The sequence below is a fragment of the Anastrepha obliqua genome, chromosome 1, assembly GCF_027943255.1.
Source record: "Anastrepha obliqua isolate idAnaObli1 chromosome 1, idAnaObli1_1.0, whole genome shotgun sequence".
Classification (NCBI taxonomy): domain Eukaryota; kingdom Metazoa; phylum Arthropoda; class Insecta; order Diptera; family Tephritidae; genus Anastrepha; species Anastrepha obliqua.
The window spans coordinates 174,376,018-174,393,541 of NC_072892.1; the positions used below are offsets into that span (position 1 = coordinate 174,376,018).

Here is a 17,524-nt window from a genome sequence, read left to right on the forward strand (position 1 = left end):
TCCTCTTTTTTTTACACTTTAGAGGCCCGCAAAATTAAACTAATCAAAAATTGAAAAAAGTGGTCTGGGAAAACATAGCGAGATGTTCACTGAATAACTGGAAAAAAGATGGAATGAATTCGACAAATATTTATAGTAGATGTGTGACCAGAAAGTTGAAAAAAGTCAACTTTCGGGAAAAGGCGTTTAAAGATAAAGAAACGCTCGAAAATGCCACGCGCATGCATGTATTCTCCCCGAAATGCTCATGAAGGAACATGTTTTTCATAAAACCCTCTTTATAGCATACTCTTAACATTAGTAGCTTTTAAAAAATCTAAAAAAAAAAAAATCGATTTCTTCAAACCGTGACGGTAGAAGACCCCCTTAAAGAAAAAAATCATTAGCCTTCAATTAGGCTCAAGCGTAGTGCTAGCATGTTGTTGTTTTTTTTTATTTTGTATGAAACTGCTCCGCTAAAGTTCAATCGCCTTACAAAGAAATAATGAAAAGTAGCACTAATTTTTTTCTCGACAAAACTTTACATCAATGTATTTTATTTGAAAACATCATCTAAAATGCTGTAAACTATTTCACAATAAATAAGTTTATACAATTTAAATAATTGAAAATGTACGAAATGCTTTATGTATTTGTTTGGCAGTACAGAGCACTTCGTTTCAGTTATAGGGAGGTGTAGCCATGAATTTCATGACCACTTTCTTTTTGCACCCTAATAAAGCTAATAACACTTCCAATACAGTCATATTACAACAAGCACTCGATCCTCCCTTACGTACTGCGCTACCGCCACCACCATTCCCATTGTCATTGCCAAAACAAATACAATCACTTTCCTTTGAGAGCGTTGACAATCAACCGAAATGCGCTGTTGCAGGATAGTACCCAGAACGGCACAGATATCGCATTTGGAACACCTGTTGGAAAACTCAACAGCGCACCAATTGGTTCAAAGCTTATGTTTTCATGAAATATAATAACAGGTGTATATCGATTGCGTAAAGTTATTATGAAAAGTACCAATGAGATAATACCCTTTAGCAGGTAACTAACAAAAAGTTCGACGGATGCACCTTTGAGACGTTGCATGTTGCCTTCACTGCGGAGCTTCGATTGTATGGTCTTAAGCTCGTTTTCCGCACGCATCAATTTTACTGTGTAGGTATAGTGGCTTGTTGCTGCGGAAGACCGTCGCACGCGCTCCACTCTTTCGCGGGCTTCTTTTAGTTCTTGCTGCAGCTCATCGCTGGAGGCAGAGCCGTAAACACAGCGAAATATTTTGGACAATTGTAACTGCAGCACAGAAAGGAAAGTTTAAGTGATAAATTAGTTTGTTACCGCATGTGTCATAAGTAAGCACCTGCTTTTAGCCACTCACCAGTTTGATGAGATCACCTACAATAGCCAACAGTAGGCAAAGCGTCGCGATAGTTATGAAAAGGAACATTTTGAATATAGTTTCGTATGCAATGGACAGACAGAGTTTAAGGCCAGGTGGGTAAAATCCCGTTGTACTATATTTTATTTTTATTTAAAAATTTTATTTATTCCTTTGTCTGCTTATTTTCTGTTTTGGTCACCGACATTAATAGCGGGTTGCCATACCGCTAAAAGCGATACTGAATTGGATTTTATTAAATGCATGGCAATATTACGAGAAACCCCGATCTAATAAAAAGTAATATAGAGATTAAAGCAAAGGCATTAACAACAACAAGAAAATATGTATTGTTTTTATATATTTTAATTTTACTCTGCGAATAATGTTTATATTTCTCTGTTTATATCACAGGCTTCCTAGATTGTGCACATTTTTAATTAATTTTGTCGCGTTATTTTTAGCCATTTACAACACTGTGTGTGGCCTTTGTTTTGTGCCTTCTCCTTTACTTTTGTGCAAAATTAGAAAACCACAACAAAAACAGTAACAGAAAATAGGGAATTTTTCGTTTGTTGAAAAATGACTGACCAGGGGCGTACGGCTCACGTAAATTTACCAAAAAGATTTGAATTCGTACCGTCCTCAATTGCGCGCGGATCTTTGCGCGGTTTGAAGCGATGCCCAGGTTGTGGTCAATTGAATGGTGTGCGTAGTTCTATCTGTCGCAATGAAGACTGTAAGTTGAGAAAAGATGCGCTGCGTCTGCATATACCTTTAGATCCTATACGCTTAGAGAGTTTGGATAAACGCAAAACACTGTATTCTCTGCGTAGTAAGGAAAAAAATGCACAGCCACGTAATTTTGTGCTATCAACAGCCGCATGCGGAAGCGATTCGACAACATTCGAATGCTACAGTTGTTGTCCTAGTGGCATCAACAATTCAACGCTTTGCAAACACATTTTAGCCTGCAATACCACAAATGGAGATTCGCTGCCACAAGCAGAAATATTTTCCATTTCTCGCGATGTGCTTTGGAACTTGAACGGCTTGGATGAAGAGCACAAGAAACGGCTGTGGAGCATCTACCAACAAGAAGAAAATAGTGTGCCCGCTGTGCAACGTATTTCTAGCTCATTGTTTGTGGTCAGGTGTGATGAGTCGAAAGTGTTTCCTGCTGGACGGCTACATGTTACAGCTATAAGCAACGGCATCTCCACGCGAAAGGGCATTTATTCTTGCGCCTGCAAAAAACTCAAAATTATAGTCGAGCCAGACAATTCAGTCGTGATGCAAGAAGAAGTGTGTGACCATATTTTGTTAGTCTTAGCGGCAGTGCTAAGTAACCGAAAAGGTAAAACGGCATATGGAAACTTCGCAAGCGCACTCAAATCCTACTGGATGCCAACTAGTATTGAGACACCAATTGTGGACTCAACGCAGGAGGATGCACTGTTCGGTTTAAGCATAGACATTGGTGGCAACTTCGACATGGAAAGAAGTGATAGTCGACAAGTGGACGATATTTTTATTTACAATAATGATTTTATGTCTGATGGAGTGAGTAGTTGTGTGATAAAATTATTGAATGAATTATTTCACTTTATCAATGTAAATAATTTCGATGCCTTCTGACTAATGCATTTTTAATACCTTCTACGTTTTGCTTCTAATATTTATTTTTTAAATATGTTTTCCACAGAATATTCCCGACTTCGAAGATATTATCCTCAACTATCCACTCAACTCTGTGGAAAATTTGCAAAGCCAAAATATTTCGGATAATTGCATGCCCACAAATGCAGCCACAAACCCAAATGATATATTACATCCTGGTGATCCGAATCTCGGTTTAAGTTTCGCCATTACGGCAGAGGACGTGGAGGACATACAACTGCACAATGCACCCTCCATCAATGCTGTTAAAGCGGTGCAATCAAATTTGCCCAGCAACTTAACGACAGCACACCTGGAGCTTAGCGATTGTAAAATCGAACTAATGGATCAGTTCGAACTTACCGATCAAATTGACCTATCGACAACGGACGATATCACTCTACAGCAAGAGCAAACATGGCTTGGCAATGGTATAAGCATCCTTGAAGCGCCAGTATTAAATAGCACAGCCTCTACTATTGGCTGCAATGAAGTGTCACCCGTTTTGGAAACGCCAAGCACCACACCGCACACAGCTTATTATGATAGTAATTCGTTGCTGAAAGCAAACCAAGTGGTTGAAGCACCACCGATTGAGTTACCAACAATAGCCATGGTGAAGAAATATCCGGTGAAAGCATCTGAGCTGGTTAATGAAGTAAATACGCGCAAATTTCCGCCACTACCAGCAAAGAGATCGCTAATTATTAATGGAACATTGGAGTCGGAGGAGAAACAAACGAATGTTGGAAGCCAAACAAATGAGATTGAAGAACCCTCGCTTGCCTTTTCTGCCTGGTTGGATTATGTGATTGAAGTGATCAACGAAAGTGTCGGTACTGTAGAAGAAAGAAATGTGGAACACACTTTTCATGTACACGAGGTGGGACTTTGCTGCTTGGCTTATCATTTTATGGGTTTAAAATATTATATTAGTAGCATTTTTTATTTGTAAATTTGCGCCGTGTTCTACACATTGCATTAAATTGAAAAATCGTCTATAGCATTGCTTGTTGTTTTGCAGGAAATGTTTGCGCATTTTAGCAAACGCTTCAGCACCGGCATTAAGCTGCGTACACCTAACAGTACAACGGTTGTAAAAGCGGGGAAATACAAAGGGCTCTTCAAATATGTTTGGTATTTCTCCAATGCAACAACGATTCGACGAATTTTCACAACAAAAAATGTAAAAATAAATTATTGAGCTTCTTGCATTAATCAAATTTTTTTATTTAAATGATTATTTTTTTTGGTTTAAATAATTAATTTTTTGTTCAAATAATCAATTTTCTTTTGTTTAGATAATTAATTTTTTGGTTTAAATAATTAATTTTTTTTGAACAATCAAATTTGTTTGTTGAAATATTTATTTGTTTTTTGGTTAAATAATTAATTTTTTTTGCTTATATAATTTATTATTTCTTTATAAATAATTCAATTTTATTGTTTAAATAATAAATTTTTTAATTTAATTTTTTTTTTTAATTTTTTTTTTTAATTTTTTTTTTTAATTTTTTGTAAATAATTAGTTTTTTTGCTTAAATAATTAATTTTTTTTGTTTGAATAATTAATTTTTGTGTTTAAATCGGTAAGTTTTTTGTTAAAATAGTTGTTTTTGTGTAAATAATTGATTTTTTTTGTTTATATAACTATTTTTGTTTAAATAATTCATTTCTTTTGTTTAAATAATAATTTTTTTTGGTTTAAATAATTACTTTGTTTTTGTTTGAATAATTAATTTTTGTTTTTAAATCAGTAAGTGTTTTTGTTTAAATAATATAATTGTTCTTGTTTGAATAATTTTTTGTTGTTAAGTAATTTATATATTTTGTTTAAATAATTAAGTTTTTTAAATAATTAATTTTTTTTAATAATTATTTTTTTTTTGGTTTCAATAATTAATATATCTGTTTAAATAAATCCTTTTTTTGTTTTAATAATTAATTTATTTTTGGTTTAATAATATAATTAATTTTTTTCGTTTAAATAATTAATTTTTGTTTGTTTATATAGTTAATTATTTTGGTTTAAATAATTAATTTTTTTTTTTAATAATTTATTTTTTTATTTAAATAACTCATTTTTTCGTTTATATAATTAATTTTTTTTTGTTAAGTAATTATTGTTTTTTGTTTAAATAATTAACTTTTTTTTGTTTATATAATTTATTATTTTGGTTTAAATAATTATTTTGTTTTTGTTTGCATAATTTATATTTTTTGTTGTTAAGTAATTAATTTTTTTGTTGTAATAATTAATTTTTTTTAATACTTTTTTTTGTTTAAATAAGAATTTTTTTTTAATAATTTTTTTCTTTGAATAATTTATTTTTTTATTTAAATACTATAACTAATTTTTTTATTTAAATATTATAATTAATTTATTATTTCAATATTTTAATACATTTTTTTTGTTTAAATAATTAATTTTCTTTGTTTATATAATTTATTTTTTGTTGTTAGTAATTAATTTTTTTGTTTAAATAATTATTTTTTTTTGTTTAAATAAATAATTTTTGTAATAATTAAATAATACATTTGTTTTTAATTTTCTTCAAATAATTAATTTTTTTATATAATTTATTAATTATTGTTTTAATAATAAATTTTTGTTTGTTTAAATAATGAATTTTTGTGTTTAAATAAATAGTGAATTTAATAATTATTATTTTTTTTAATAATTATTATTTGTTTTAATAATTAATTTGTTTTAAATAATGCATTTTTTCTTGTTTGAATTCATTTTTTTTAAATAATTATTTTTTTTTTTAAATAATTAATTTCTCTTTTAAATAATTATTTTTTTTTAAATAATTAATTTCTTTTTTAAATTATTATATGTTTTTAAATAATTAATTTCTTTTTTAAATAATTATTTTTTTTTTTAAATAATTATTTTTTTTTAAATAATTAATTTTTTTGTGTATACCAGATCTCACTCGACACCGAACGTATTTTTGAATACAATTCCGATGGTATATTTGTGCCCTATGTAAGACAACCAATTATGCCCGCTCCGAAAGGAAAACACAAGCGTGTGTATCCCAAGCTCTCACTGTATAAGACGCATATTTGGCTCGAAAGCGGTAGCAGTGTAAGTTTTTTCACTTGTCTTTATTTATAAGCTCATTATGCATGAAACCAAATACATTTTTTGTTCCATTATAGGAATATAAAAACAATTTCAAAATTGAATGGTTACCTGGTGCCTTTCCAAAGAGCCATCATGGCATGTTGAAACTTGAGTTTTCAGTAGTTGTGCAGGACCCGCACGAAATGCAAAGAGCAATTGAAGGAAAATAAAACATATACATACATACATATATGCACATATACACGTACACATGCATATATACATACATGTAAATAATATGCCATCTGCAACTAAATTGGGCTCGAAAGCCAAATCATGTAAAAATGCCGATGTGATAATTCACTGTTTTCAAAAGTGTCAAAAGTGCCATGTCTTATAAAATAGTTAAGTTAAACCGTTTCATGGCCACCAAAATGACAGGACATGAAAATAGTTAAGTTAAACGATTTTGTGGCTTCAAAAATAACAACTAAATGCGTTCCCACAAAGTTCGTGTAAAAAGAGAATTAGGTGAAAACAATATTAAAAAATTGTTTAGAGTTCACTTAAGAATTTATTTTGTGCTTCCACATTTTAATTTATTAAATATATTATAAGAAATAAATTATTAAACGGCGAGAGCAAAATCTACCGAGTCTCGAGACTTTTCCTGAGACTAATTTAAACGCTTCGTGTACATGTGTTGAGAAATCTCACTCTATTTGGTTTATTAAAGAAGAAAACTTCTTAAAATATTAAAAATCGCGTTAAAAGAAAAAAATTCGTGTAAAAAATGTTATTTGTTTAAAAAGAGAATTAGTTGTATTTAAGCACCATCTGTACCACTAAGTAATATTATTATAATAGGAATATAATTGTAAATTAATATATAAACGACAAATAAATTTTCCGAACCTTTAAGAAAGTTATAACTTTTTACTTATGTTGTTGATATGCAATATTAATCCTCCAATGAATATAAGAATCATTTTATTTTTATTTTTTTATTTGTTATTTTTTTATTTATTAGTTTTTTATTTATTATTTTTTTATTTATTATTTTTTTATTTAATATCTTTTATTTATTATTTTTTTATTTAATATTTTTTTATTTATTATATTAATTTTTTGATTTTTATTTTTATTTATTTTTACTTTTACTTATTATTTTAATTATTATTATTTTATTTATTATGTTTTTATTTTTTTTTTTACTTATCATATTATTTATTATTTGTTTTAATGTATATTTTTTTATTTTACTTATTATTATATTATTTTATTTATTTATTTTTTTATTTATAATTATATTTTTATTTATTATTTTTTTATTTATTTTGTTACTTTTATTTTTGGTTTGGTTTGGTTTAAGGGTGACCCCGCATCGGAGTGCCACATAGACCGCAAGCTGGGTCCGTTGTGTTGCCTTAGAGGTCATTATATTATATGATTTCCCCATCTAACCGAGATTTTTATTATAGATTTTGGTCAAAGATATTAATTCGTTTCGAGAATTTGATGAGAGATTCGATTTTCAGGTCCGAGAGTACTGACAGATTGTCAATTGTTGGAGAGCCTAGAAGAGCGAGTCGACTTCTGGCTAGGCCGGGACAACTGCACAGCAAATGCCTGCTCGATACTTCCTCATCTTCGTCCTCGCAGTATCTGCACAGGTCGTTTTGAGGAACGCCGAGCCGACGGCGTGAGTGCCCAAAAGGCAGTGGCCGGTGATAAGAGATATTATATGCCTTAGTTCGTGTTTCGAAAGACTTATAAGGGTTTTTGTCTGTTTCAGATTGTAGGATGACCAGATTTGTCTGGTTGTAACGCAAGTAGTTTCCACTCGCCACCTCCGATCAGCAATGCTGTGAAATTCTCGATCAATGATCATTTTACATGTTGAGAGCGGAATGTGGATTGTGGGTAAGTTACTAACATTTGATTGCGCAGCTCCAGCTCTCGCGAGCTCATCAGCTTTGCAGTTACCTTCGAATCCACTGTGACCCGGTATCCAGATAACTTGGACAGAATTCTGAACATTTATCTCGTTAAGAGATGAGAGACAGGATCGAACTACATTTGAGTGGGTATAAGAGGAGCTGAGTGGTCGAACGGCCGCTTGACTGTCAGTGAAAAAGCGGATATCCTCTAGTGATATTCTCTTTGCTAAGAGAGTTTTCGCCGCATACCAGATAGCGCATACTTCCGCTTGGAATACACTACCGTAGTCCGGTAATCTAAATGATTGATTGATGTGAGGGGAATTGGAAAAGATTCTAAATCCCACTTCCACGTCTTGTTTTGAACCATCTGTATATATAATCAGAGAGCCATCGATTTCGGTAAGATTTGCCTTCCATTCTTCCCTAGTTGGGAGTGAACAGGAGGGTAGCGAGGGTGGTGATGGAAGACTTACATGATAGTCTATGTCGGGAGAGATAACAGTGTTCCTGTTCAGTATAGCCGAACGGTCAAGATACTTATTTCATTTCGATATAGCCAAATCAAGCAGGCGGGAATTGGATAACGAATTATAGTCTCGAAGTGCGCGAGTAATGTGTGAATTACTCGCAAATTTAGTCTTAAAGATTTCCTCATAAAAATGTTGAAACTTACGAAGACTTCTTTGTGGAGCATTAAAGCTTATGCGCTCAAGTAGAACTGGACATTCGACGATGCCATTAACAACAGGGAAAGAAAAAACGAAAGTGAAAGGACAGCCCTTCTCTTTTCTAGAGCTTCTAGATTAATTAGCTTGTACTGTGAATTATAGCACGGAACAGGGACCTCAAATCATAGAGAACGCAATGCCTGTTTAATCAATATTTTTTGAACGCACTCGAAAGTTGGTTGTAAGGTCTTCAAATGACAGCAACCTACTCCATCTGAGAACGAACAAGAGCCGTATACGGGTGTTTAAAGGTATTTGTACGGATCAGAAAAAATTTTTTCTAATAGTGGTCGCCGCTCGGCAGGCAATGGCACACCGCCGAGTGTATTTCCGCCATGAAAAAGCTCCTCATAAAAAATATCTGCCGTTCGGAGTCGGCTTGAATCTGTAGGTCTCTCCATTTGTGGAACAACATCAAGACGCACACCACAAGAGCTCGACCAAACACCCAAAAAGGTTGTACCCGCAAATTATATGCATATATATATATATATATATATGGATCAGAAAATTCTGGTGTACGACGACGAAAGAAGCCTAGAACCGAGTACGGTTTTAAAAGAATAAAACGAATGTGACCACTGAAAGAAAATTTCATACCGAATAAAACACCTGTTACACCTTATACTCGTAGTACATTTTTAGAAATGATGTAGGCTGTGTTAAAAATCTACAACTCGAAAATGAAAACATGTTTTAATATTCAAAGACAGACGCGACCCTCATACACCATCGATGAAGATTGTTCAAGTCACCATTCCCATGGCAGCCGCTTCTACGTTACCGGAACGATTCGGGGTTTTCCCGACCAAGGGCTGCCGCCCCAGTAAACCGGCCCTGTCTAGTGTACCGTATCCCGTATCCCCATTGTTCAAGTCGAGTTGAAGCTTCGGAGCATCCATTGAGTTCTTAACAGAAGAGCACATTTTTAAATCCACGGCGAAGAACAGTAAACTCGAAAAGAAAAACATTTGCTTATGCCGTGATAAAATTGGCAGAAAGAAGTGGCTCGAAAATGCTCGCTTGGAGGACATCTGAAGTAGCGACAAAGTGGTCCGATGAAACTCCATCGATTTTTACCATGCACCGCCTGTCCATTGCAGAAAGGTGAAGTGAAAGGCCAAGCAAGCCAACTTGTTTACTAAAATCTCGTGCGGCACTTTGTCAAATGCCTTAGAGGAGTCTATGGCTGTGTGTACGTTTTTAGATTGGATCTTGCTGTGCTTAAACCGTTGATTTACCTATGTATTGCAGTTTATGAGATAGTGACTCTAATCGAATTTATAATTTTCTAATTTAAAATCTTCAACATGCCGTGTCTAACATAGCCAAAAAAAAAAAAGGTGAAGTGGTCACTCCACAAAATTCATTGTGCTAAAGTAACTTTTCTTTTCATCTTACCTGCGTAAATATTTTACCAGCTGATGCTGAGTTTTTGCGCAGCTCAGATAAGCAAAAGACATTGCAAAATTTGTGCTGCAGATCGCCGTCTCCTATCATCTTCTTATTGATGACAGTGTCATTACCACTCCCATTAACGATAGTTTTGAAATTATTTCTCAACAACAGCTTGCCAAATGCATAAATTGCCTGATAAATTGTTACAGTGCATATATATTTATAACTTTATTAATTGTAATATTTTCCCACAATACGCATATTTGTCCAAATGCATTTCCGCTAACGAAAATGCAACGGAAAGCAAAATAATATAATAGTATTTAAGAAAGTGTAAAATAAAGAAAGACAGCTCATTATTGATTCAACTTTAAACCCGTGTGTTTTATTTTTTTTCGTTGTTCTCCGCTCCGGGAATAAAAGTATAAATCTCATCCGACTCATTAAAATGTGAAAGATTCCGGTACAACAATTCAGTTAAATGATACTAAAGAACAAATAACTTTGAAGCAGTTGTTTACTGAGGTTGTTACTCTTAGAGAGCAAAATGCATTGGTTGTTGCTAAAGTCAACGGAATACTTGTTGATAAACAATGACTTTTAAGAAGGACTGAATCACTTCAAACTGAGCTACACTCATTGAAGAGCAAACTTTGTATTGAAAAATTAGTGCCGTCGATCAATGTTCTCACTGCGCAAATTAATACTTTACGTACCGATGCCAGCACCAATAATACCAATAACCAGAGAAATTTATTCAGCACCAACTCTCTTGTTTCTACATATTTAATCTCAACTGAGACTTGTGGCTCTCTAACTTATGTAGCTGGTGTCTCAGCTGACACAAATACATATGCTGCTGCTGCTGCAACTGTTGCTGCTGCTGCTGCTGCTACTGCTGCTACTGCCGCTCCAACCGCTTCTAATTACATAAAGGATGATACACGTAAAACTCATCATACCAACAACAAAAAAAAAAAATATTACTTGCCTCTCCATTTCCACATTCCATCTAAAAACAGCAAGATTAGTAGCTGTAGAACGGTCAATTACAAAACCTGGTTGCTTTATGTTAATTAAAGACTTAACAGCGAAATAAATTTTGTTCTTTTTGTGACAGTTTAGAGATGCTTGATAGCTTGGTAATCGGCATATAAAGGGTGGCTAAGATTCACCGGCCCTTGAAACTTTAATTTTGAATAAAATACAAGTTTTTTAGAAAATTATTGTCATTTCTCTTTATTATGATAATTCTAGTATGGCTCAATTACGTATGGAACAAAATGTCGGCCAAATGGCCACCGCGGCCTCGGCGGCACATCTTCATCCGATGGTACAAATTTTCGATGACGCTGAGGCATATCTCATCCTTTAGCTCTTGAATTATTGCTGGCTTATCGACTTACACCTTTTCTTTGAAATAACCCCAAAGAAAGAAGTCCAACGGTGTCGTTGACGTTTAGGTGTGGTTCACATTCAACATCGGCCCTTGAAATTTAACCACCCTTTACAAGTTGGAGATCATATACAGTATTGGCTAAAACTAAAGCACCCCCCTAATGGCATTTCAAATAATGCTAAATCTCTCAATCAAACATCTTGAAATATGGTATATACATATGTCATGTGTTTCCTTGTTACTTAAGTATTTATAAAATATAATACCAAATATACAGCGTTTTGGTTATACTGAAAAAAAATTGAAATGTTCATATTATTTAAAAACTGAATGATCAAAACTAAAGCACCCCACATTTTTTTTCTTAACACGTTGACTGCCGAGCGAAATTTGCTGGTTATCACACAGCGCCGCAAGTGTGCATCACATAATCGTGCAAGTATAAATTGAAACATCGCACGTTCTCATTTTAGTTGCAATACTGTAGGGGCTGTTGATATAATATATTTGTTGAAACACAGAAATCCCTACTGGGATAACGCAACAGAAAATTACCACTGGGACAACGCAGAACCAAAGTAAACAAAACAAAAAGTACTGTAAAAATTGCTATAAATTACTTTCACAATCGTCTGGGCGCAGAGCAGCTACAAATAAAACACCAACGGTTATAACTTACTGCACTGGATGCGAAAATCGACCTCATATGTGTATTTCTTGTTTTAATACCATCCATCAAATAAAAACAGCCATATAGTTTATTTATTTTTTTATATACATATACATAATACACGTATTTGATGTATATTATTGAAATACTTCATTTTTAATCTATATCTATATATATAAAATTCAAATTATGTATGTATCTATAGATCGACTTGCGTCCTAAACGCATAAACCGATCGTAACCAAATTTGAAATGGCATGGCACCTCCCATACAACTGGAATTTTTTATAGTCCATATCTCTAGAAATATTTAGGCTAGACCAATAAAATTTGGGAAGGGGTTATATGAGGTTAATTCCTAACACCTCCAAGAAAACTGAGAAAAACGAAAAAGGGGGCTTGGCACCTCCCATATAAATGCAATTTTTCATTGTCCATATCTCCGGAAGTATTTGGGCTAGACAACTGAAATTTGGTAAGAGATTATATAAGGTTAATACCTGCAGGTGCAGATGAAAACTGGTGATAGCTAGAAATGGGGCGTGACACCTCCTATACAAATGGGATTTTTCATACTGCATATTATTGGACGCATTTATGGTAGAATACCAAAAATTGGTAAAAAGTTTAATGAAGTTAGTATTTAGTACTCCTAGAAAAAATATGAGCTTAGAGAAAAATGGGGGTTAGACCATTTGATATAGAAACGAATTTATATTATCAACGATAGAGGTTACGGATCAAAAAGTCGCGTACGAAACTATTCAAGGAATGATTATTGAAAATAAGGGAGGATTAATTTTTTTCGATGCACCTGGAGGAACCGGCAAAACCTTTCTGCTTAATTTGATATCGGCTGATGTAAGAGAAAAGAAAGAAATCGCTGTGGCAGGTGCTTCTTCAGGAAAAGCGGCTACCCTTTTGTGTGGCGGACGAACAGCTCACTCAGCTTTTAAGTTACCACTGTCTATGCAAATATCTGACACACCGATGTGCAATATAAGCAAAAACTCAGGTCAAGGTAGGGTTCTAAAGACATGTAAGCTAATCGTGTGGGATGAGTGCACAATGGCCCATAAAAAGTCGCTGGAAGCTTTAGACCGATCTCTGAGAGACTTGAGAGGTAATGATCAACCCATGGGTGGTGCCTTACTCTTAATGGCAGGGGATTTTCGACAAATTCTTCCAGTTATTCCGAAAGGAACCGCCGCAGATGAAGTGAATGCCTGCTTAAAATCGTCATACCTATGGGACTACGTTCAAAAATTGACTCTTTCTACAAATATGAGAGCACATTTGGGAGGAGATGCTTCAGCAGAAGTTTTTTCTGAACAACTACTTACAATAGGCAATGGAAAAATACCAGTTTCTTTACCACCAAATTTAATTTCTTTTCCTCCAGGTTTTTGTCAACTTATGTTATCAGCCGATGCTTTGATAGAAAGGGTATTTCCAAATATTTCAGCCAATCACACAAACTATAGATGGCTTCGAGAAAGGGCAATTTTGGCACCTAAGAATGACGATGTAAATGTCATTAATTCCAAAATTCAAGAAATACTACCAGGAACTGTCACAACTTATCATTCCATTGACACAGTCGTCGAAGAATCCCAGGCTGTTCATTATCCCGTTGAGTTTCTTAACTCCTTGGACCCATCAGGAATTCCTCCTCATCGACTGATGCTTAAAAAGGGGGCCATGATAATTATGCTGCGTAATTTGGATCCTCCACGTTTATGCAATGGCACAAGGCTAATCATCACGAAACTTTTACCGAATGTTATAGAAGCTATGGTTTTATCAGGAAATTTTGAAAACCACAAAGTTTTCATACCAAGAATTCCAATGATACCGACGGATAACCTTTCAATTTTAAACGCCTCCAATTTCCTATTAGACTGGCTTTCGCAATGTCCATAAGTAAAGCTCAGGGACAATCATTAGCTGTAGTAGGAGTCAATCTAACCAACTCATGTTTTACCCATGGCCAATTATATGTAGCCTGCTCCAGAGTTGTCGCACCGAAAAACCTTTTTATTTATACTCAAAATAATATAACAAAAAATGTCGTACATCCGATCGTTTTAAATAATACCTAAACTGACTTAAAAAAGTTAAAGTTGTTTTATTTACATTGCATACTTTTTGATAGAAATGTGGGGTGAAACCCACGGGTATAAGCTAGTACTATATGAAATCTTGAAATCATTTCATCATATTTATATTTGAATTGTCATACATTATATATATATATCCTGTTATATGTTTTCAATTTTAAAATCAAACGACAGAAAATATAATTGACGCAATATTACACCAAAAACAATGCGCCGGCACCCATTGCCCGGCGCGGCGCCATTGAAAAGCCATGCGCCGGGCAATAGGTGCCGGCGCGGCAGTCAACGTGTTAACTACGGCTTTGTTTGAACAAAGGTTCTATTTCTGCAATCCATAGTGGAGGAAGGCCACGAAAGACTACACGACAAGACGACTCCACGATTAAAAGAAAAATTCAGAGTGATCCCACAGTCTCTTCTGAACAAATAAAAATTGATTTAAGTTTGCCGGTAAGTTCTAGAACGATCAGAAGACGAGCAGTGGAGGCCGGACTTTTCAGTCGACGACCTGCTAGAAAGCCATTTATTTCCGCCAAAAACAAAAAAGCGAGACTCGAGTTTGCGAAATTGCATATTAATTGGACAGTTCAAAAATGGAAAACTGTATTATTCTCCGATGAATCCAAATATAATTTGCAACATTCAGATGGAATAAGGCGAGTAAGAAGGCCAAAGCAACAGCGACTAAATCCGAAGTATTGTATCGGAAATACCAAGTATAGTGGGGGGAACATTTTGGTCTGGGGTTGTTTCTCTGGCCAGGGTATCGGGCCTATTCATCGAATAGAGGGAATTATGGACCGTTTCATGTACACAAACATCCTTAAAGATGTAATGCTACCACACGCTGAGGAGGAAATGCCACAGAGATGGAGGTTCCAGCAGGATAATGATCCGAAGCATACCTCTAGGCATTGTAAAACGTGGTTACAGCAAAATGCTATAGAGGTCTTAGACTGGCCAGCTCAATCTCCCGATCTCAATCCCATTGAGAATTTGTGGGAGATTGTAAATTCGAAAATTAATAGGGAAAATTGCAGCACAAAGGAAGCCCTGTTTGAAGCGGTTAAAGAACCCTGGTACAACATTTCTCCGGAAATTATTAGTAACCTAATATCTTCTATGCCAAAAAGATGTTCTGAAGTTATCAAAAATAATGGGTTTAGTACAAAATACTGAAGAATAAAAAAAATTATTTTCGCTTTTAATGGGGGGTGCTTTAGTTTTGTCCAGACAAGTTTTGAATAATATTAATATTTTTTAATTTAATTTTTAATATAAGAAATGTTGAAAATTTTTTGTTATGTTTATTGATCACCAAGATAATAAGAAGAAACAAGGTGTAAAAGTAAGTAATATTCGATGATGTTTTATTGAGTTATTTGACATTATTTGAAATGCCATTAGGCATGCCAACATAATTTTTTCTTCCGCTTTTAAAAAAAAGTGTAATGATTTTAAATTTTCACTCTTTTAAGAAAGTGCCTGTAGATAAAGATTTGTTAAAAACACCAGATTCTTGAGCAAAATAGCTGAAAGACCGTCAGCATATGCGTTCCCACGAAAGTCGGTTCTACGTAATCGGAACGACCCGGATTTACATATATCCGGCCAAAGACTGTCACTTCAGCAGCATTCCCAGTATCTGTATGGGGAATGTTTAAGCTGCTACAACAACAACAACCGTCAGCATCTGCCTGGGACGAAGTTTCGAAAGCAAGCATCCCTCTGAAAATGTCATCAGATGAGATATGATTTAAATGCATCTGCCAAGCCGTGGTTGGTTTCTGACGCTCTGACACTCAGTTCTACGTTATATGAACGACCTGGCCTTAATTCCGATCAAAGAGCGTTATAAAAGAAAATTTATGAAATGTTTCCTCTGTTACAACAGCAGCCACGCTTTCCACGAAAAATAAAAATTTGCCAAATATCTTTTTTTATTTTACTTTTATTCATTTCATTTTCTGTTCTCATTAATATATGTATATGTATGTATATACTATATTTATAATATATATCTTTATAATTCTAATCTCATTATGCTTAGCTGTTACTAATATTTTATTTTTTATTTCTATTCGCCTTTTATTTGTGTGTGTGTTTGTGTTTATTTATGCACATTTGCACTCTTTATAAACTATTTCACATCAATACATAAATGTATACGTACATATGTGTGTGTGTGTGTGTGTGTTTTTTTGTAGTTTTAAGCTGAGAAGTAAGTTACAGCAGCTTTAGAAGCTTTGCTTTTGCTTTTCCAATTGGTCCGGAAAAATAGTAGGTGTATAAATATATATGTGCGATTTTTTTTTTTTTTGTTTTTCTGATGTCTACATTTTACATTAAGTTTTGTGCCCACGCAAGAAAAACACCCAAATTGTCGAGTTGAAAATATTGCCAATCAAAAATAATTACGGTCACTTTGTTTCTTCACATTACTTTGTTAAATTACATTTGCTGCATATAACGGTCGCTTAGTCTACACATAAATAGTATGTATGTATGTATTTTACAACGACATGTAGATCACATTTTCTCATTTTTAAATTACGTTTAATTTTTTGTTAATTTCATTTTATTTCATGCGGCAAAATTGTTTGGTATTCTGTGTTAAATAGGTTTTTTTAGTTTTGTTTCGTCGATTATTTATGTGCATGTGACTGTATTTTATAATTCACATCTCTTAATTATAATGTTCTTTGTATAAAAAATCATTTTATGCAAAACTAGTAATATTTCAACTCAATTGATATTATATTAGTGAGGAGTGAAGTTTTTAGGAAATAAGTGGATTCCAAAGGTTTTGGAGAAACTGTAAAGCGTGGGAGAAATTGTAAAGTTTGGAGAAACTGTAATTCGTTTTGCCATAGGCAATTTTATTTCATAAATTGCTTTTTAATACAAAAAAAAGAACAACAGTTTGATAGTTGCAATAGTTGGTAAAGAAAAAAATATTTGAAATATTTTATACTCAATCAATCAAGCCGCAGTGGAAATGGAAAATTTAGTGTCGTTAAATAATATATTTAACCTCAAACAAATTTCTGCAAACATAAGATGTCCACAAAATTTCAAAATTAAAAACTAGACTGCTATTTTCCGAAGATTCCTGCCGTGCGGAATTTGAATCTGATAACCCAATAACAAACACAT

The 17,524-nt window shown here is 33.7% G+C and overlaps 2 protein-coding genes across 2 annotated transcripts; one reads left to right on the forward strand and one right to left on the reverse strand.

Annotated features, from left to right (window-relative positions):
- Positions 1-487: 487 nt before the first annotated feature.
- Positions 488-1,593, reverse strand: LOC129235389 (guided entry of tail-anchored proteins factor 1). Its single transcript, XM_054869202.1, has 2 exons — positions 1,379-1,593; positions 488-1,293 (listed from the first exon to the last, which is right to left on the reverse strand). Exons 1-2 carry the CDS (start codon positions 1,445-1,447, stop codon positions 829-831), a joined length of 534 nt encoding a protein of 177 aa, XP_054725177.1. The 5' UTR covers positions 1,448-1,593; the 3' UTR covers positions 488-828.
- A 335-nt stretch (positions 1,594-1,928) lies between these two features.
- LOC129241497 (uncharacterized) lies at positions 1,929-6,969 on the forward strand. The gene is made up of 5 exons (XM_054877853.1): positions 1,929-2,941; positions 3,084-3,920; positions 4,062-4,223; positions 5,970-6,131; positions 6,206-6,969. Exons 1-5 carry the CDS (start codon positions 1,961-1,963, stop codon positions 6,338-6,340), a joined length of 2,277 nt encoding a protein of 758 aa, XP_054733828.1. The 5' UTR covers positions 1,929-1,960; the 3' UTR covers positions 6,341-6,969.
- The last annotated feature ends 10,555 nt before the right edge of the window (positions 6,970-17,524 follow it).